Here is a 23,047-nt window from a genome sequence, read left to right as displayed (position 1 = left end):
GACCTGAGATTAGAATTTGCAATTATTAAGAATCTTAGAAGTTTTAACACTCTGAACTTAGTTGCTTCTATTAAAATGTTTTCCTTAAAAGTTCAGGCTTTTCTTCTTTATAAAGTGATATTTTAAAGTGACATTTTCTAGGAATGCTTTGTAAAGTAGCTTGAAATAAAGTAGATCCTTAACAGTTATTATAAAATAATTTTCTTCTCCAAATGTTTGTATTAGTGAGATTTCAGTTGTTCATTATTAAGATAATTTGCATTGTCTTCCAGAACATTTTATACAAAATGAAACATAAAAGCCAGTCTTCTCACTGTGCATTTTCCAATGTGTTTTAAAACCTGATTCCTTTTTTTTTTTTTTTCTTTAAAGGTGAGAGGCCCCCCACCTGCAGGAGCATTTAAAGAAAGACCAACAAAGCCCACAGCGTTTCGAAAATTTTATGAACGAGGGGACTTCCCAATTGCCCTTGAACATGATTCGAAAGGAAACAAAATAGCGTGGAAGGTAAGTCATGGCACAGCTGGGAGAACCAGCTGTGCTCCCTGTGGAAGTGACATTTCCCAATGTCAAACAAACTTGGCTGATAAGTAAATAAGCTGGAGTGATTTCTCAGTGAATGGAAGATGGTAGGTAAGCTCTGAGAGAAAGCCCCCCTGTGTCAGCTGTCCACCTTGACTAACAAATTATAGCCTGCGAAAAAGAAAATGACAGAGTTGCTTTGCCTTAGAGAATTGTGTGCTGACCAATTCATCTCTATTTTTATGAGAACCTGGCATCCCAGCCTGTTTCAGGCAGTCCATCAAATTATGGAACTGGTGGCTGGATACAAGGAACAACAGCCATTTATCTCCCCAAAATTTCACCTTCCTGCAGGACACTTCCAAATGGAAGCTTTAATTACCTGAATGGATAGGTCAAGATTGTCTGCTCCCTGGAAATGCAGTGTGGAATACAAAAGAGGGCCGGTTCTCATGCTGCCCTCTCCTCTCTGTCTGCAGTACGTGTCAGCCAGCACAGTGGCTGTCATACGTGCCCTGTTAGAGGCTGACCTCCGCTGCTGAGACCATTACAGCACCGACATTTTTCTGACAAAAGGTTAATTGGTTTCAAAATAAATGTATTACCTAATGACTCCATTTTAATGTGGCTGTTTCCTTCTAAGAGGCTCACTGATGTTATTTGTAAAAACTTGCCAATCTCTTAACTGAAGAAGGCTTTTACATTTAATTTGAAAAATGAATGCTGATCTCTAACCAGTTTCTGCTATTTAATTATTTTTTGTTATCAAGGACTTTGCTTTGGGTGATATTTATCAGCTAAAAGGGCTTCTCTGCCTAAAGAAAGAAAAGCAGTTGCACATGTGTGAGCATCACATCAGGTTAAGGAACATAAAAGGCTTTGCCAGATATTTTAAATTTAGCAACTGATCCATGTAATAAAAAAGTCCCACAGTAGTATCTGAAGGGTGAACGTCAGGATTGTTTATAATTAGTAACAAATAAATTTATGTTAAAAAATAAAAATGATCAAAGTGTAGAATTCATCAAAGTAAATAGCTCAGAAATTCATTAAAATTAACCTTTTCCTTCTTTTATAGAAAACCTGAAAGAATTGTTTGCATTATTTCTAGTATGTCTTTAAATGTTTTCATATAATTATCAAACATTTTGAAATCTTGAGCAGTCGCATGATAGCCAGTTATTGAACTTAGAATTATTAAAAATTGTTTGGCAAGAGAAATCTGAAGATACCCTTGTTATTAAGTTTTGTCATAATTTTTTTAGGAGAATGAAGGACATTATTATCCTGGTTTTAATCATCTCTTAAAATTTGCATTTGTTATGTGAAAATGTGCATAATGAGAAAAAATTTATAGCAAGTATAACTAATTTACATATTTTATTCTTAAAAAGTTTAATTTGGGGTTTTGTTTGTATTTGATTAGTTAGATGGATTTTGTGTTTGTCTATGTACCAGTTCATTCACGATCACATAGTGCAGGTTCTTAAGAACTTGATTGCTTTTGAGTAAAAGAATATGCCATATTTCTTTATAAAAAGTGAGTCGATTTTTGGTGTTTTAAGTAATTTAGCACATAAAAATTCTATCAATAATAAGAATTCATAGTTTTTTTGACCTGTTTGAATAATCGTATGAGTAACTTTTAGAAATGTCAGGAGACTAGAAAAAATTCATCTTGAAAATAGTAAAAATATAGATGAATCATTTTGCTTTATCTGTGATAATCCAACAGTCAGATGGGATATAAATTGCTTTTCTTTTTTATAACTATATTAATTCTTTTAAGCTACTATTGACTACTGTACTGATTCAGCAAACTAAGAAGTCAGAATAAAGAGGAAGCAATTTATATGCTGCCACTGGTAGGATAACAGCATACATTTAAAGAAACATCTTATCCTATAACCGGTAGACTTCTACCTTTTAAAGCTTTAACAACCGGATTTCAATTGTACTACTGTAATGTTGAAGATAAAACATTAAAATTATTAAGCACAGGCTTGTGAGCAGTCTCGCAATATATTCATATTTATTCCTTGGCACATGTACTATGGGGAAAGTCTGGTACTTGGTAAGACCAGAGGCCTTCTTTTAGGATGCCATTTCTAAGGAAGGGACCTTTAATGTTGAAGGAAGCAGGGCTCTGCATGCACCCCACAAAAACAAACTAACTGAACATCCCCAGACCCTGAACTGTACTTTGCCGTGTGTGGACAGAGCCCTGGTCAAGCAAACTTCTCATCTCATGTCATAGCTCACCCCTTGCTGAAGGCTCCTGAGTAGCTCTGATTCCCAGGAAAATACCTGTCCTCTCTCCACACTCCCTGTGACACCCCTGGGGCTCCAAGGGTGGTGGTGAGTACCTGAAATGGTGTGTATAATTAAGTGGCAAGGAGATCCATTTCCTTTATCAGAATTTCAAGAGGCCTGAAACGCAGTGACTTTAGGGCAGAAGTCACTGCCCTAAACCCTGATGAAGACTTCCCCAGCATCTCAGGCTCATTCCAGTCTGTAAAGTTGCTGAGAGAGGATCCCTGCCCAGGACCTCAAATTCCCCCTCTTTTTGTTCTGGATTAGCTGACCTGATCATCATCATATTAGAAATCACCATATATTCTTGAAATAACAAAGGCACTCTACAGTAATACTTAATAAATGACTTACTAAAGTCAGAACATAGAAGTAAAAGTCAGAGACAGGCAAATGTCTTTGCAGGGTTAGGTTTCTCAACCCACATCCTGAGCTACCATCATAGTTTAGGGCACATGAAATGGTCATTTGTTCCACATGTCAAAACAACAGGGCAAACCAAATGCCACAATCTGTGCAGTTTAGTATATTCCTTGCAGTATCACTAAAGATCTGAGCACTGTTTAATGCAGCTTTCTGCAGTGGTGGAAATGTTCTGCATCTGTACTGTCTAATACATTACAAGTAGCCATATGTGGCCGTGAAGCACTTGACATGTCCCCAGAGAGACTGAGGAACTAAATTTTGAATTTTAATTAATTTTAATTTAAATAGCCACTGGTTACCATATTAGACAGTGCTGCTCTACATTAAGATAATGACAGTCAAGTAGAGAACAAATGTATGGATACCAAGGGTGAAAGGGGTGGGGTGGGAGGAATTGGGAGACTGGGATTGACACATATACATTATTGATACTATGTATAAAATGGGAAAATACTGTATAGCTCAGGGAACTCTACCTAACACACTGTGGTAACCTAAATGGGAGGGAAGTCCAAAAGTGAGGGGATAGCTGTATGTGTATGGCTGATTCATTTTGTTGTGCAGTGGAGGCTAATACAACATTGTAAAGCAACCATACTCCAATAAAAATTAATTAAAAAAAAAAGTTAAATGCCCAGGATTCAGAGCTGGTTTCCTGTCTTATGATGGACTCCTCATAGTGTTTGTGGATTTTATGAAGGCTCTTTACTGCCTGCTTTTTTTATTGCCATATCTCTAGATATTCTCCAAAGTAGATATGTAATCTCTAAATATTCAGGATGTAGTAAAATAAAGCATTTAGCTCAAGAAAAAGATAATGACAGTCAAAAATAAATGCCTGAACCTGCTAGCCAGATAGGAGAATATAGCTATGTAAGAATTTTTATTAAAATAAAAAAATAAGACTGATTTGTGCACCTTTGTCATGGCTGGGCTTATACATTCCTTGGTTAACATGAAAGAAGTTTTGCAAAATATTTGTAGTGAAATTTTATATATACTTATCAGTGGCAAGTTAATGATTATGAAAGATAATAGATTTAATCTAGATTATGAAATGTACCAGGCAAGCTCTGCATACTTTTTTATTTTTAAATATGCATTTTCTAAATATAGCTGAAGAATTCTTGATTGTGAATGGTTGAATCCATTACAAAGCATACTAATTGCTCTAAACATTTAATCCACTTACTTTTCTGCATTTTTCTTGACTCTACTAACTTTCAGGAAACATGGCTTTGTTCTGTTGCTGATATGTTCAATATCCAGAGTACAAGCAACAGAAGTTGATCAAGAGCCAACCCTTCTGAATAAGTTACAAAGCAGATAATCAGCATGAACAATGGGTTTCCACACCTTAAATTTCCATTATTCAGTCTCCTGTAATTTTGTGATATGAGTCATACCCCTTTATAAGCATAGTGTGGGGTGGGGTGAGGCTCTACCTAGAGGACACTCTGGAGACAGAAGAAATGTCATACAAACTTGCAGAGCTTTCGGCACACTGTCTCAACTTCTTCTACGTAAAGGAGGGCTCTCTGGCCTTACATTTAGGTCTTTAATCCATTTTGAGTTTACTTTTGTGTATGGTGTTAGGGAGTGTTCTAATTTCATTCTTTTACATGTAGCTGTCCAGTTTTCCCAGCACCACTTATTGAAGACACTGTCTTTGCTCCATTGTATATTCTAGCCTCCTTTGTCATAGATTAGGTGGCCATAGGTGTGTGGGTTTATCTCTGGGCTTTCTATCCTGTTCCATTGATCTATATTTCTGTTTTTGTGCCAGTACCATACTGTCTTGATTACTGTAGCTTTGTAGTTTAGTCTGAAGTCAGGGCGCCCGATTCCTTCCGCTCCATTTTTGTTTCTCAAGATTGCTTTTGATATTTGGGGTCTTTTGTGTCTCCATACAAATTGTAAATTTTTTTATTCTAGTTCTTTGAAAAATGCCATTGATAATTTGATAGGAATTGAATTGACTCTGTAGATTGCTTTGGGTAGTCTAGTCATTTTTCACAATATTGATTCTTCCAATCCAAGAATATGGTGTATCTCTCCATCTGTTTGTGTCATCTTTGATTTCTTTCATCAGTATCATAGTTTTCTGTGGTAGGTTTATTCCTAGGTATTTTGTTCTTTTTGTTGCAATGGTAAATGGGATTGTTTCCTTAATTTCTCCTTCTGATCTTTTGTTGTTAGTGTATAGGAATGCAAGTGATCTCTGTGTATTAGTTTTGTATCCTGTGACTTTACTATAAATTCATTGATGAGCTCTAGTAGTTTTCTGGTGGCATCTTTAGGATTTTCTATGTATAGTATCATGTCATCTGCAAACAGTGATGGTTTTACTTCTTCTTTGCCAATTTGTATTCCTTTTATATCTTTTTCTCCTCTGATTGCCATGGCTAGGACTTCCAAAATTATGGATTAAAGACCTAAATGTAAGGCCAGACACTGTAAAACTCTTAGAGGAAAATCTAGACAGAACACTCTTTAACATAAATTGCAGCAAGATCTTTTTTGGCCCGCCTCCAAGAGTAATGAGAATAGGAATAAAAATAAACAAATGGGACCTAAAGAAACTTAAAAGCTTTTGCACAGCAAGGGAAACCATAAGCAAGATGAAAAGACAACCCTCGGAATGGGAGAAAATATTTGCAAATGAATCAACAGACAAAGGATTAATCTCCAAACTATACAAACAGTTCATGCCACTCAATATCAAAAAAACAAACAACCCAATCAAAAGATGGGTAGAAGACCTAACTAGACATTTCTCCAAAGAAGACATACAGATGGCCAACAAACACATGAAAAGATGCTCAACATCACTAATTATTACAGAAATGCAAATCAAAACTACAATGAGATATCACCTCACACCAGTCAGAACAGCCGTCATCAAAAAATATACAAACAATAAATGCTAGAGAAGGTGTGGAGAAAAGGGAACCTTCTTGCACTGTTGGTGGCAATGTATATTGATACAGCCACTGTGGAGAACAGTAAGGACATTCCTTAAAAAAGTAAAAATAAAACTACCATATGACCAAGCAATCCCACTCCTGGGCATATACCCAGAGAAAACCATAATTCAAAAAGACACATGCACCCCAATGTTCATAGCAGCACTATTTACAATAACCAGGTCATGGAAGCAGCATAAATGTCCATCAACAGATGAATGGATAAAGAAGAGGTGGTACATATATACAGTGGAATATTTCTCAGCCATAAAAAAGAATGAAATTGGGTCATTTGTAGAGACATGGATGGACCTGGAGACTGTCATACAGAGTGAAGTAAGTCAGAAAGAGAAAAACAAATATCGTATATTAATGCATATATATGGAATCTGAAAAAATTGGTGTAGACGATCTTGTCTGCAGGACAGAGGTGGAGACACAGACGTAGAGAACAGACATGTGGGTACCCGGGGGTGAGGGGGCGTGGGATGAACTGGGAGATTGGGATTGACATATATACACTATTGATACTATGTATAAAGTAGATAACTGGTGAGAGCCTGCTGTAGAGCACAGGGAACTCTACTCAGTGCTCTGTGGTGACCTAGATGAGAGGGAAATTCAAAAAGGAGGGGATATATATGTATGTGTAGCTGATTCACTTTGCTCTACAGTATAAACTTTGCTCTACAGTATAAACTGGCATGATATTTTAAAGCAACTATACTCCAATAAAAAATAATAATAATAAAAAAGGAGGGTTGAAGCAAGGCATAAGTGTAGAATGTGATCCTTTGGTGGAAGGGAGCTGTAAATTGCACCAAAGTCAAGCATTAAAGCACGAGTCGTAGGAGAATATAAAAGTATGTGGGTGTTTACACCGCTTTTCTGGGAACTATCCTCTCGCTTCTGCCACTAGACATTCTCCACCCATCAGTTTAGACAACCTTCAGGTCTCCTGAGGAGTCGTCTTCTCCCTCTTCCCCCTACTCATCTTCTTCTCCTTCCTTCTCCTCCCCCTCCTCCCTCTACTTTCCCTTCTCCTTCCCTTCTTCCTTCTCCCCTTGCCCCTCTCCTCTCCACCCTCACTATTTTCCTTCTCCTCTCCTTCCTCCTCTTCCTCCCCTTTGCCTTTCTCCTTCCTCCTTCCTCCCCCTCTTCCTCCTCCTTATACTCTTTTTGTTTGTTACTTCCCAGAATCCACATTTCCTCCCTTCATTTCCCCAGGAGAAGGAGCCAGGAGTCCATTCCCTATTTTGGGCAGGAATCTGAAATCACTTCAAGTAGTCACTCAAAAGAACTTGAAATACTGCTTGTTACTTACACACTTAATGAGGAGCAAACTATGAATCATCGGTGCACTATGAAATTCACTGTTTTATTATAAATTCTAATTCCAAGACATTGTTTTAAAATTGTGCGAGCATACTATTTTATAGTATTCAATGTAGACCTTGGGAGAAAGAGTTGGAGAAAAATAGATTGGATTTTAAAAAATAACTATATGGTGTTATAAACCATTCAGTTATTCTGATGAACTAAGATGAAAACAGCTACAACTACACTAAGGTATCTCTAAATTTCTTTACTTTATAGACATTTTGTTGCAGCAGATATTAGTAGAAATTACCTTTCTCCATCTGTCCTTGATACCGTGCTACGTGATAGAATGTGACATGCACTGGCATGCACTGAGAGTCTTGTTTTCCACTAAATTTCTTATGAACATGCTTAAGGATGTTCCAGACATTAGAAAGGTTTGAATAAGAAATAGATATTAACTGTCTAGCCAAATCAAGATATAATGAAAACCCTATGACAAATGTGACTAAAATCACAAACTTTCAAATTGTCTCAAAAAGGGAAAAGCTCAAAATGGACTTGTACTTTGCCTCAAACTCCCCTCTCTCAGCACCTTATAACCCCTCATATGGCAATGTTGTGGTGATATTTTTTTAACCAATAAGTAATATGTGTATTCATTTATATATTTTATCCGACTTTAATACTAAAAGATTTTAAATTGTTTTAGAAAGAACTATAAAATACAGAAAATTAGCATATAATAGGAAAGATGAGAGAAAATGAAAACCAGATAGGGTCTACAATGGAGCCAATAGCAAGGCTAATGAAAATGACATATCCTAAAAACTTCAAAGGCAGGGACTCTGTATCCCTAGTTTGTTCACTCCTTTATCCCAGTGCTATGCCTGAAAGAGTATCTGGCACAGAGGTGGTGCCCAGTGATGTGTACTGAATGAATGTAAAACATCCTGCAACTGGTTTTACTTCTCTAGACACTGTTTCGCGACCATGCGTCTCACTCTCTAGTCCTTACTCTCATCTGTGATGACCATGTACTGAATGATTGATGTGGCTCTTTTTAATTGGGAGGTCTAAGAAAGTTTGTTTCACAATTACTAAAGTACCTATATTTTGAGATGTTCACGAAATACTTCAAAGAACAAACATTGATTAGAAATTAGCCATAGAGGCCAAGTCTTCTGGTAGCAAATTAAGAAGATCAGCACCAGCAAGTTAATTTGAATGCACAGTCCAGAGTTATATGCAATAGTTTCTGTAGGTTGAAGTTTTACCTTGAAAAGGCTTAGGTTATACGTAATGCTTTACCAACGATTACTGATTTCTCAAATTTCTTAAATTCCAAAATGACAAGTTTGTTTTTCTTTCTAAATGACTAAAAATGTATGTCCAGTCTGGACATCTAAGTAAAGAAATGCTGTGCCTAAGTTAATTAAATGCCTAAATTTGTTTTAAAAATTTCTGCTGATGGTGGCTGCACTATATCTTCAATTCTGTATTGACCCCCTAGTTGCTAAAACTCATGTGTGACTCTATTCAGAATTTTTTCTCCAGTATGTTCTTTTTTTTCAGTTCTTAGAGGCATTGGTATTCATGAACTATGAAAAGCTCTGTCAGTGTGACTGTTTTCATTGACATAACTGATAATTTCCTACCAGGAAAAACATTTATTGAATATAATTATTATTGAAATGTGCACTAATTTTCTTACAATTAAGATCAGCCCCAAACCACGATAGCTCATTATCTGTAAATACTACTGCATTTTAAAATAAGTCACACTGTGATATGATACCTAATCCATTAACCCTCAGTATATTGTTCTCAAAACTCTCTAATTTTGATTAATAATTTAGTCCTCTGGTGCCTTCAATTTCTTAATGTTTCAGTTTCTTAAGGATTCAAAGAATTAATGCCGTATCTATTACCCCGTTAGGCAAAATCGATATTGATCTTTAAAATCTTATAGGCAAATTTCTTTGAGTTGAATAATTTGTTGCACATGAAGAAGAATGAATATATTCATGGAATTGTCCTGGGCTTCTATTTCTTTTGATAACTGTCAAAGTTTGAGTTTGGATAACAGGCCTTAGTAGAATTTGTAAGGCAAATTTTACAAGAGAAGTGACAATTTACCTGATTTTTCTACAAGAGAGCTGCCACATTTCCACTATTAATTCCTCTGTGATTAATTAATAGACAGAGCTTATTCTAGAAGTCTTGAAAAAAATAATCTCCTGGCAATTACTGTGCTGTTCTATATTTTTTTGAGGAGGGGACTGCATGAACAATTAATGCCATTCTTTTATTTGATGTGAATTGCTATGTCTTAGAAGTGTACAGCATGAAAATACAGCCATGTATCAGAAATAACTTTAATTTAAATTGGTTAGATGACCTCTGAAAGCTAGATGAAAGATTTTCTGCTGAATGGGCTGGTGCTCCCTGCTGCCTATATAATTTATGTGAGAAATTAGTGTGAATGGTTCACTTTTATGGAGCAGTGCTGCTTGTAGCAAGCCTGCAGAAACAATTTTCCCCCAAGCCTCCATCTGTTCTTCAAACTAGGGCATATGCCATCTCATGGAGCTTGAAAGTCAACTGATTTATAACTCCTGGAAAGTGCATAGATTGAAAAGAAAGGTCGGCCACTGCTATGTGACAGTGATTTGGTAGGCATCGGGCTAAAGACAATTCACATCCCAAGAGAAACAGGCAGTGCTGTAAGTTTCATCCCAGTGGACTGACATATAGAAGAAAAACAAATCACTCCTGCTTTTCAAGTTACACAACCCCCTGCTGTTGAAAAGTAGGCGTGGTCTTTGCAGTGCAAGGGTGCCACAGCTAAGATACCCTATCACTGTCCCGTGAAGAAGTGGGATTGTTGCCACCCTCCCAGTGATACATGTTGCCATCTCAGAAATATCAGTACTCCAATCTTTAAACGAAAAGTGTGTGTTGCTGCTTTTCAGAAAGTCTGGTTTGGGGACACAAGTCGGACTTTGACGGTTTTTTTGTATCTGCCCGGAGGGCGAAATTCCATATCTGTTCCAATTAGTAATTTAATGAATGGTTCCCTCTCTGTCTTATCACTTGTCACATAGCCCATCTCTTTACTGAAGCACTTTTGAGATCAAAAGTTCTTTGACAGATGACAAATGGAATCAGATTGATGTCATGAGAGTAAAAAAAAAATCATTGTTTGTTTGATGTTTTTATTTAGAGTGGTCAGTGTCTCTTTATACTTGAGGCTTCTAGATACTTAGTAAATTTTCAACCCCCTGAAGTTATATTAAAGTTTCTCCTTTTCTTAAAGGTAAAATCTAAATAAGGTATTAATGAATAATCATATCAATTTTAATACATATTTGAGGCAAAAATTTCCCGAAATTATATTTTACCTTTATCAAAAGAAGGTTATCCTGGGGTTTCCCTGGTGGCGCAGTGGTTGAGAGTCCGCCTGTCGATGCAGGTGACGTGGGTTCATGTCCCGGTCTGGGAAGATCCCACATGCCGCGGAGCGGCTGGGCCCGTGAGCCATGACCTCTGAGCCTGCGCGTCCGGAGCCTGTGCTCCGCAATGGGAGAGGCCACAACAGTGAGAGGCCCATGTACGTACCACAAAAACAAAACAAACAAAAAAAAGGTTATCCTGGCTTTGAAAGTTATATGCAAAAATTAATTCTGGTAGGATAATCAGCTAAACTCACGTAAAAAATACAAATTTTTATCCTTATTATTGCTTATAAAGTTTTATTCTCAATGTGAAATATATACATTATATTTTATAAAATAAAAAATATTGAAAAGTACAAGGAATAAATAATCAATCATCTTTCCACCATTCACTGAATGCAACTGTTAACATTTTTCAAAGTATTTCTGTCTTATCTTTCTTCTTCCCAGTTGTGATCATAGTATATATAATAGTTTGTAAAAATATATTTGTCATTGTATGGTATATGAAAATTGTATGCACTAATTCTTAGATTTTCTGACTTTTTTATAGTTTAAAATAATAGATGATTATTTTAGAAAATTTTGAAAATGAATAAAATGTATACATAAGATAACATTCATCCGAAGATAACCACTTTCAGTATATTGTTTTAGTTCAGTCTGTCTCCTGCATGTGTGTTTTTAGCTTTGTTAAAACTGTTGCTATTTCTCTAGGAGGTGGGTCCAAAAGGATCTTGCTGTGATTTATGTCATAGAGTGTTCTGCCTATGTTTTCCTCTAAGAGTTTGCATATGATGATTTCTAAGGAACCCAAAGGAACATTCAAGGACCTAATTAGAAGAGGAGATTAATAATGGACATAATGGCCACAAGAGTATTAATAATGAATAGCTTTGTCACATTTAACAAGAGCAACAACGAAATAGATAACTGTAGTTTAATATGCATTTTACAGTTTCCAGTGGTCATTACTCAAGGCCTTTGGAAGAAATATGTGCCAATATGTGTCTCTGTGTAGCTTTGCTTTGGGCAAGGTACACGTGGCTTCTCCTTAAGCAATTCTGAAGCTACCATGCCAACCATGTAAGTGGATTCGCCACTGTAAACATGTTGTTAATATATTTTTGGAGAATAGCAAGAGATATTGAGAAAAAGGTTTATTGAATATGAAACACATTTCTTACTATTGGGAAAAGTATAAAAAATCAACAAAGATAGTCAACAGAACTATACAATCAGTCTCTGCCTTCAATCTAAGACATATCCCTTACAAAAAAAATCCTATAGAATTTCCAATATTGCACTCCAGTCTGAATAAGGTAAAAACTCATAAAACCTTCAAGCCATAAATTCCCCTTTCTTGAGTTCTTATTTAGATTCATCGCTCTCTGTTCATGTATATGTTTAGGGAATTTTATAAGAAACAGGTACATGGGTTGAATATTTCTGAATCCTTGACTATCTTGAAAATATAATTTTTCAACTTTCATACATGAAACACATTTGATTCAAATTAACATTCTTAAATTACAACTGTCCCCTTCCAAATCTCTGAAGAATGTAACACCATTGTATTCTAACATATAATTGCTGAGAAACTAAGGCCAGTGTGATTTTTATCCCTTTGATCTGTCTTTGTTTGCTTGTTTATTTTGTTTGACAGTCTGGATAAATGCATTATTTGTGTATAATTAGAAGTTGCTACCATGCTTATTTTTTGTTTTCATTGAGCTTTTCTTTAATATAGTAAGCTTATTTTGTCTACTTACTTGATTATTATTTTTGTTACAATTTTTAAATCCTTTCTTAGAACAAATATGTGTAGACTGTAAACTTATATTTTATCCTGTCATTTCTATCACTGTCTCCCTCAATATTTTTATCTTTTTATTCACTTTTAAAAAACTTATAAGAGAGCTTTCTTATATTTTCTATTTTCTTTAGTAACAATTTGTCTACTAGTGCTTTAAGTTCAAATTTTACTTCCACTGCTATAGCTAATCTTGCAAATCTTTGTATTGCTGACTCATATCATTGTACATACTGGCTTAAAAATTATTGTACAAATAAGTTTATCACAGAAAATGTTCTGATATTTTATCTGTATTTTGTAATTCAGATAAGCAAAAATAAAAATATGAATCAACCATAGTCCCACAACCCTGAGGTAGCCTCTACTACATTATTAGTGTTAACTATTCAGACCCTTTTTTCTCTCATATGCAAATCTATGTATGTATGCAAATTTTATAAAACATTTCACTCATACTTCATAACTTTTTTCAAGTAATTATGAGTCATAACTTGCATATGCACTTTAAAAATCATTTTGGGAAGCTCTAGAGTGTTCCATACATAATTTAACCAATTCCATATTGTTGGAATGTAATGTTTTCTTCAGGTATTAACACTTTTCTTCAATATTTTGCTATAATGAGCGCTACTATTATCAGCATCATTGTACATTTTGTATATATTATGTCTTGCAGATATGTCTGATTGTTCCCTAATGGTACAAATCTCATTTTTTTAGCTTTTGCCTATTTTCATCATATGGATTTCTGTTCTTCTTTCATAAAGATTTGACTTCTTGAACACTTGAGCATGGCCATTTCTCAAAATCACTGATGACTAAAGTAGTGAATTTAAAGGGGCTTCCTCAGCATCTAAGTCTATAAGATGATATTCTATTTCCTTTCTGTGCAGGATATTTATAAAACCCATTATTTTCAGTTTTACCTCAATCTAGAATTGGTGTTTGCCAAGACTTAGAACATGTCATTGTGCTTGACCTCATTCATTCTCTGCTTGGACCGGTGAGCTCTCCTTATCAGGTATGATTAGGTGGACTGCCAAGCTCTCAGCCAATCCCTAGTGTCTGGTATGAACATCCTGTTCTGTTGGCATAAAAAGGAATTTTTTGTGACTTCTGACAGTGATATAGATGGAGTAGGCAAGTCCCAGAAATGTACACATACTCAGCTGTATTTTTCTCTGCCCTTACCTGTAGCATTTTGCTTGTGGGGCACACCACTTTCTCGGATGCAGTGCAGTATACTGCCAGGGGGCTCTGTCCCTACTCCTGTTCAGTTGTTTTCTGAGAGCTGGCTGTGACTGGATGTGGGTGTGATATTTATGGGGATGAGAATGGAAAGGATCACACTGTCTTAAAAAGCAAGTACTTCACAGCAGCACAGGATAGTGTTCTACTCCACGCCCACCCCTCAGTGGAGTTTGTTCTAGACCTTATGTTTCTGAGGGGGCAGAACGTGTAGGAGGGATTCAAAGAAAAAAAAAAAACAACACCTACCAAGCTTTAGGATGGGTGCCTCTGGTTGCAAAATACAAGTTGACTATGAACTGTGGTTTTGCAATCCAGTTCCACTGTACTCTTCATCTGTAGAAATTCCTTTTCTTCCTGCTTGTGCATTCATTATTGTACCTGGTTTTCAGTTACATGTTATGTTCTTCTCTTTTTCTGCATCTTCATAGGTAATTTGATGGCATGTTGGGAGACACTGTGTCAGAGACTCTTGTCCAGAAGCTGTTTAAAATAACGGAGTCCTATTTAGTTTTCTCCATTATTGGACTGAATTCTGTTACAGAGAAGTGATGTGATTTCCTCAATGCCCAGGCAATAGTGACTCATCTACTAATAAAGGAATTGCATATTTATAAGTGAGACACAGTGATGTGCTCTGTAGCCTGCTTGATAATGGACTCTGGTCTTAAGAAGTTTATTGGCTAGAATAGATCACTATCCAACAAAGAAACTGAGAAGTGTCCAAAGAGTACATATCAAGTCTTCAATTGCTTCCTCTTGCATAGCTCATAATTTTTTTTTTTTTTTTTTGCCGAATCAACATTTATTTTCTCACAGTTCTGGAGGTGGGAAGTCCAAGAAGGCTAAGGTGCCGGCAAAACTGGTTTCTCCTGAAGCCTCCTCCTTGACTTGCGGACGGCTGCCTTCTCACTGTGTCCTCACGTGGCTTTTCCTCTGTGTATGTGCATCCCTGGTGTCTCATAAATTCTTAATCCTTTATTCAGTGTGTGTTTAACATTTGCTACTTTAATTATTTTGTTCAAATAATTTTTGTAGACAAATATTTAAAATGAGAGGCTCTACAAAATTTCTATCAGTTCATAGATTTGTATATATTTCAGTGAATGCAGTCACCTGACACTTCTGATTTTTCCTCCTACTTGTCTATTTATTACTATATAGACAAATAGTAAATTTTACCTATAAAATGACCTTGAGGTGATCAATCCACATACCTATTTATCTACATATTGTGACAATCCCAAGTGTAAATGAGATATCACTGACTCCAAAATTCTGTACTGTATTTTTAAGCATATACTGTTATTCATATTTTTACCTAAGTGTTAATTTTAAAGATTTATCCTTTTTGACATTCAATTTGATTTAAATTAGAAAACTCTGGAGTCTGTATTAAATACAAATTGGACTTACTCATTGTAGCCTCATATCTCTTAGTCTCTTTTTTCTTTCTTCCTAGCTCTTTAATCCACTGTGTTTCATTCTACATGATTTCCTCAAATCTATCTTCCAACTTAATAATTCACTTTCTTCAGTTAGGTTTAATCTACTGCGTAACCAGTGTGATAAATTTTAAAAATTCAGTTTCAGTGAATATCAATTCTAAAATTTATTCTTGTTTCTTTAAAAGATCTGCCCATTTTTTTCATTATGTCTTTTTCTTGCTTTTTGGTTTTCCTTACTGTCTTTGTTGAGTTATATATTTTAGATATATTCATTTAAAGTTTCTTTCACATTCATCTATTACCTCTGTTTCTAGGGGTATGAGTTAGAATATGCCACTTTCTCCTATTCTCAGCCGTTTTGTTTTCTCAAGTGCTTTATGATATTTCTACTCAGAGCGTCCCTTTGTGGAATGTACTTTGCTTGGGAATCCTACTTGCCCTGGGATGTGGGGGCATCCCTGTGACTATGTCCCCTGCGTCGGCAGGCGGACTCTCAACCACTGCGCCACCAGGGAAGCCCCTGAACTGATTTTTATGTGAATCGGACTCCACGTTTCTTCACCAGATTATTGCCCATCACTTCCTCTTCATTTCTGAGAACTGCAGGCGGACTCTCAACCACTGCGCCACCAGGGAAGCCCCCAGCTTTTATAGCTTTTTATGATCATATTGATCAGAAGTCTTTTTATAGGATTGTTTTCTCAATTAGCCTAGTATCTTATCCTAGATACAGAGAAAGAACTATCTTAAGATACAACCTTTTTCCATTGTAAGACCAAATCTAAAATGCTCCCACTTAAAAAAAAATCGATGAAATAAAATACTCTTTCTGTTTCTCATGGAAGTCTTTTATTTAAACACCTGTAATTAGCTAATTTATATTACATGATTTTTTGTGTGTGTGCACACATAATCAAACAGACAAATACTAAATCTGTTTTGAAGGTAGTAAAATTTGGGCTTGGAAAAATCACAAGAAAAAGACATAAAGATTTTGTGCCAACCCTAATTCTCATATTTGTATATACAATGTGTGTGTGTACATATGTATGTGTGTTTATATAGATATCTTGTTTCTATTGGAGTTAAGAGTTCAATTTTCATTCAGTGAAATTTAACCAGAAAATTAAGGATGATGGGGTGACTAAGGAGACCTCTATCTTCTCATTATTTATATCTGGTAATACTGAGTCTCTTGAGAAGCATTAGCCCATCAATTGAAAAACATCTTTTAAATGCTTTCCATGTGCAGAAAGTTGTATAAAATTTTACTAAACATAATTATTTTTAAAAAATCAACAAAGTATAACACTGTATTGAAGAGATTTAGTTTCTTATAAATCATAATCCCTTCACAGAAAAAAATCACTTTAGATTTATTAATTTCTATTTTTGAAGAATTTCTTGGGTAATGAAGTATTTGTGTATGCACAAAGTAGATTTCTCTTTTATGAACATTATTCTTTTTTCTTTATATTTTTTAAAAGGCAATACAGGAAGTGCTAGTGTACTAGACTGGTAATATAAAAAGTCACAAGTTAAAAAATAGAAAAGTTAAGATTTTTATAATTCTATCTGGGAATCTAGTTTTTTCTGCCTGTGTTAGTTATAATTTTAACACTTCATTATTGTAACTTATTACATTTAATAAACTAACAGTTGGGACTAGCTTAAAATCTCAAGCAGCAATTTAGCAGATGATTCATTTCATGAGGAAGAAATGAAGACTCTCATGATTGTTTCTGTGTCATTGGGAAAAGCATTGGTTAGTTGCAAAATTACCAGTAATATTTTCTCTGGTCAACAATGTTAGAATTTAGGTCCGTTTGTAGAAATAATGATGTCTAAACCCAATGAATACATCCTCTACAGAATATGCTAGTATTGTACAAAACTTTTTTGGTAAGAAATTTTGCATGTTATTAATATAAAATATCACTACTTGGCTTCATAAATAATAACCTTGGTTTTTCTCATCATTTTCTGTCTTGTACTTTATACATCAGAAACCTTTGCTCTTGTGGATTCCCAAACATGTCATCTTGTTTCTTGCCTCTTAACCTTTACTCATGGTTTAGTTACCCTGCTCTGGGAAACCAGCATGTCCTATAATTAGTCTCAAAGTTGAGCAAGATAGAAATCTGTTTCCATGTCTCCCTTGTGATGGCAGATTTTGAAATGACAGAGGCAGAACATTATTTAACTTTGACTTACCATAGCCCCTGATATATCATGAATAAATATTTTAAAGCTGGTGTTTCAAATAATTCACTAAAATACTATATTTTTACATTTTACACATTTTGTTTGTTTAATACAATAGCAATTAGAATTTTCATCTACTCATCTCCTCAAGAGCCAAGAGTTAGGACAGTTATTTGAGACAGATTTTTAATTTTATTTTCAAGCCCCAAAGATCTTTTCATAGCTATTTATTTTTATATTTCCTTACAGATTGTAGTTTGTAGTTCCTTTGGGACTTATTTTGGATCAGGTCACTGAACATTACTTATTGCTGAAAATAGAATTAGTTTATTTAATCTCCAGTATTCTGATCATCTTGAAATTGTATCCCTATGTATGTGATGTTTTTAACTCTGTGTCATCTAGTTGATGTCCATGCAGTTTAGTAAGAAGCACCCATTTTTTGAGTAGATATTACATGAATGCCTACTATGTGGCAGGCACTGTTCTAGACTCTGGAAATATAGCAATGAATAAAGCAGACAAATTATCTGTCCTCATGGAACTTGTATTATAGTAGTAAGATAATAAACAATCAAACAAGTAAATATAGAAACTGTTAAATGGTAATATTATGAGGAAAAATAAAGCTGGTGATAGAGATAATCATGGGAGGATAGGATACAGTTTTATGGGGTAGTCAGAGGAGACTCCTTTAATAAAGTGACATTTAAGCAGAGGCCATTTGGTAATATTGTCTAAATTCTTTTTTAGGATGAGAGTCCTAACTTGATGCCTTTCCCTTTTTAAAATGTAGCAATATCAAAAAAGAAGGAAATGTCAAAGAAAAAATACAATGAAAACAACCAAATAAATTGTGTGCTTTGAAGACCTGTTAATTACAGAAAATTGGTGTCAAAGTTATAATCCAACAGTAATGAATTAACATATTACATTTTAAGTTCTTATTCTACTTAAAGACTACTTAAGGGATCATAAATGACTGTGATTTGTATATTTGAACATAAGTATTTTATGAGCATATGCAAATACATATTTCCTTTGTGAAAAGTATTTTTCACATTTAAATAAGAGGAAGCCTAAATAACGAAGCACATCTAAATTTTATGTCCTCTTTCACTTTTCTTTTAAAAATAAAATCATTACTAGTAAGCACATTTGAAAAACAAGCAAGAAATGATGAGATACACATGAGCAGACACATCTGGGTACAGAAATGTCATATCCCTATTATCTTTATGTGGGTCACACAAAACACAAGCTTCCAATTCAGGTAACGACTGGACTACAGGCAAAATTTGTTTATATGCTTTTGGAGACACAATCTGATGGATTCACGACATAATATACTTTTTTTATTTAGTGTGAATTAGTTGTGTTTTTTTAACATCTTTATTGGAGTATAATTGCTTTACAATAGTGTGTTACTTTCTCCTTTATAACAAAGTGAATCAGTTGTACATACACATATATCTCCTCCCTCTTGCATCTCCCTCCCACCCTTCCTATCCCACCCCACTAGGTGGACACAAAGCACGGAGCTTATCTCCCTGTGCTATGCGCTGCTTCCCACTAGCTATCTATTTTACATTTGGTAGTGTATATATGTCCATGCCACTCTCTCACTTACTGCCAGCTTACCCTTCCCCAACCCCGTGTTCTCAAGTCCATTTCTACATCTGCGTCTTTATACCTGTCGGGCTCGTAGGTTCTTGAGAACCACTTTTTTTTTTTTTTTTTTAGATTCCACATGTATGTGTTAGCATACATTAATTGTTTTTCTCTTTCTGATTTACTTCTCTGTATGGCAGTCTCTGGGACCATCTACCTCACTAAAAATAACTCAGTTTCATTTCTTTTTATGGCTAATATTCCATTGAATATGTGTGCCACATCTTCCTTATCCAGTCATCTGCCGATGGACACTAAGGTTGCTTCCATATCCTGGCTATTGTAAATAGAGCTGCAATGAACATTGTGGTACCAGAGTCTTTTTGAATTATGGTTTTCTCAGGGTATATGCCCAGTAGTGGGAATGCTGGGTTGTATGGTAGTTCTAGTTTTTTAAGGAACCTCCATAATGTTCTCCATAGTGGCTGTATCAATTTACATTCCCACCAACAGTGCAAGAGGGTTCCCTTTTCTCCACACCCTCTCCAGCATTTATTGTTTGTAGAGTTTTCGGTAATGGCCATTCTGACTGGTGGGAGGTGATATCTCATTGTACTTTTGATTTGCTTTTCTCTAATGATTAGTGAGGTTGAGCATCCTTTCATATGTTTGTTGGCAATCTGTGTATCTTCTTTAGAGAAATATCTTTTTAGGTCTTCTGCCCATTTTTGGATTGGGTTATTTGATTTTTAGATATTGAAGTGCATAGGCTGCTTGTAAACTTTGGAGATTAATCCTTTGTTAGTTGCTTCATTTGCAAATATTTTCTCCCATTCTGAGGGTTTTCTTTTTGTCTTGTTTATAGTTTCCTTTGCTGTGCAAAAGCTTTTAAATTTCATTAGATCCCATTTGTTTATTTTTGTTTTTACTTCCATTTCTCTAGGAGGTGGGTCCAAAAGGATCTTCCTGTGATGTATGTCATAGAGTGTTCTGCCTATGTTTTCCTCTAAGAGTTGGATAGTGTCTGGCCTTACATTTAGGTCTTTAAACCATTTTGAGTTTATTTTTCTGTATGCTTTTAGGGAGTGTTCAAATTTCATTCTTTTACATGTAACTGTCCAGTTTTCCCAGCAACACTTATTGAAGAGGCTGTCTTTTCTCAACTGTATTTTCTTGCCTCCTTTATCAAAGATAAGGTGACCATGTGTGCGTGAGTTTATCCTTGGGCTTTCCATCCTGTTCCATTGATTTATATTTTGGTTTTTGTGTCAGTACCACACTGTCTTGATTACTGTAGCTTTGTGGTAGTCTGAAGCCAGGGACCCTGATTCCTCCAGCTCGGTTTTTCTTTCTCAAGATTGCTTTGGCTATTCGGGGTCTTTTGTGTTTCCATACAAATTGTGAAATTTTTTGTTCTAGTTCTGTGAAAAATGCCATTGGTAGTTTGATAGGGATTGCGTTGAATCTGTAGATTGCTTTGGGTAGTATAGTCATTTTCACAATGTTGATTCTTCCAATCCAAGAACATGCTATATCTCTCCATCTGATTGTATAATCTTTAATTTCTTTCATCAGTGTCTTATAGTTTTCTGAATACAGGTCTTTTTTCTCCTTAGGTAGGTTTATTCCTAGGTATTTTATTCTTTTTGTTGCAGTGGTAAATGGGAGTGTTTCCTTGATTTCTCTTTCAGTTTTTCCATCATTACTGTATAGGAATGCAAGAGATTTCTGTGCATTAATTTTGTATCCTGCTAAAATACCAAATTCATTGATTAACTCTAGTAGTTTTCTGGTAGCATATTATGATTTTCTATGTATAGTGTCATGTCATCTGCAAACAGTGACAGTTTAACTTCTTCTTTTCTGGGTTGGATTCCTTTCATTTCTTTTTGTCTCTGTTTGCTGTGGCTAAAACGTCCAAAACTATGTTGAATAATAATGGTGTGAGTGGGAAACCTGTCTTATTTCTAATCTTAGTGGAAATGGTTTCAATTTTTCACCATTGAGAACGAGGTTGGCTGTGGGTTTGTCATATATGGCCTTTATTATGTTGAGGTAAGTTCCCTCTATTCCTACTTCCTGGAAGGTTGGTTTTTTTTTTTTTTATCATAAATGGGTATTGAGTTTTGTCAAAATCTTTTTCTGCATCTATTGAGATTACTGTAAGATTTTTCTCCTTCAATTTGTTAATATGGTGTATCACATTCATTGATTTGTATACATTGAAGAATCCTTGCATTCCTGGGGTAAACCCCACTTGATCATGTTGTATGATCCTTTTAATGTGCTGTTGGATTCTGTTTGCTAATATTTTGTTGAGGATTTTTGCATCTATGTTCATCAATGATATTGACCTATAGTTTTCTTTTTTTGTTACATCTTTGTCTGATTTTGGTATGAAGATGCTTCCTTTCCCATATTAGGGAAGTTTTCAACTATAATCTCCTCAAATATTTTCTCAGTGTCTTTTTTTTTCTCTTCTTCTTTTGGGACCTCTATAATTCGCATGTTGGTGTGTTTAATGTTGTCCCAGAGGTCTCTGAGACTGTCCTCAATTTTTTTCATTTTTTTTTTCTTTTTCCTGCTTTGTGGTAGTTATTTCCAGTATTTTATCTTCCAGGTCACTTATGTGTCCTTCTGCCTCATTCTGCTATTGATTCCTTCTAGAGAATTTTAATTTTCGTTTATTGTGTTGTTCATTGTTTGTTTGCTCTTTAGTTCTTCTAGGTCCTTGTTAAACATTTCTTGTATTTTCTCCATTCTATTTTCAAGATTTTGGATCATCTTTACTATCATTATTCTGAATTTGTTTTCAGGTCGACTGCCTATTTCCTCTTCATTTGTTTGTTCTGGTGAGTTTTTGCCTTGGTCCTTCATCTGCTGTGTGTTTTTCTGTCTTCTCATTTGCTTAACTTACTGTGTTAGGGGACTCCTTTTGGCAGGTTGCACGTTCATAGTTCCCATTGTTTTTGGTGTCTGCCCCCAGTGTCTAAGGTTGGTTCAGTGGGTTGTGTAGGCTTCCTGGTGGAGGTGACTGGTGCCTGTGTTTTGGTGGATGAGGCTGGATCCTCTCTTTCTGGTGGCCAGGACCATGTCCAGTGGTGTGCTTTGGAGTGTCTGTGGCCTTATTATGATTTTAGTCAGCCTTTCTGCTAATGGGTGGGGTTGTGTTCCTGTCTTGCTAGTTGTTTGGTATAGGGTGTCCAGTACTGTAGCTTGCTGGTCATTGAGTGGAGCTGTCTCTTAGCGGTGAGATGAAGATCGCTGGGAGAGCTTTCACCGTTTGTTATTTTGTGGAGCTGGTGGGTCTCTGGGCACCAGTGTCCTGAACTTGGCTCTCCCACCTCTGCGTCTCAGCCCTGACACCCAGCCAGAGCACCAAGACCCTGTCAGCCACATGGCTCAGAAGAAAAGGGGGAAAAAAGAAGGGAAAAAGTAAAATACAATAAAGTTATTAACATAAAAAATTAAAAATAATTATTAAAAATAAAAAGTAATAAAAGAGAAAGAAAGGAGAGCAACGAAACCTAAAAACAAATCCACCAATGATAACAAGCCCTAAAAACTATAAGAAAAAAAAAAAAAGGACAGATGAACCCTAGGACAAATGGTAAAAGCAAAGCTATACAGACAAAATCACACAAGGAAGCATACACATACACACTCACCAAAAGAGAAAAAGGAAAAAAAAAAAATATATATTTAAAAAAAGGA

General features: G+C 35.4%; 1 protein-coding gene across 1 annotated transcript in view; it reads left to right on the top strand.

Annotated features, from left to right (window-relative positions):
- Positions 1–372: 372 nt before the first annotated feature.
- Positions 373–23,047, top strand: part of PACRG (parkin coregulated) — a gene marked incomplete at its 5' end in the record, with an annotated part of 428,573 nt that continues 405,898 nt past the window's right edge. The window contains one exon of the mRNA XM_024763634.1: positions 373–507. Coding sequence (XP_024619402.1) covers positions 373–507 — 135 coding nt within the window. The remainder of the gene's footprint in view (positions 508–23,047) is intronic.

The sequence above is a fragment of the Neophocaena asiaeorientalis genome, unplaced genomic scaffold, assembly GCF_003031525.2.
Source record: "Neophocaena asiaeorientalis asiaeorientalis breed wild unplaced genomic scaffold, Neophocaena_asiaeorientalis_V1.1 scaffold704, whole genome shotgun sequence".
NCBI classification, from domain to species: Eukaryota; Metazoa; Chordata; class Mammalia; order Artiodactyla; family Phocoenidae; genus Neophocaena; species Neophocaena asiaeorientalis.
The sequence above is the reverse complement of the archived record's forward strand: the minus strand, read 5'-3'. Positions and strand labels throughout refer to the sequence as shown.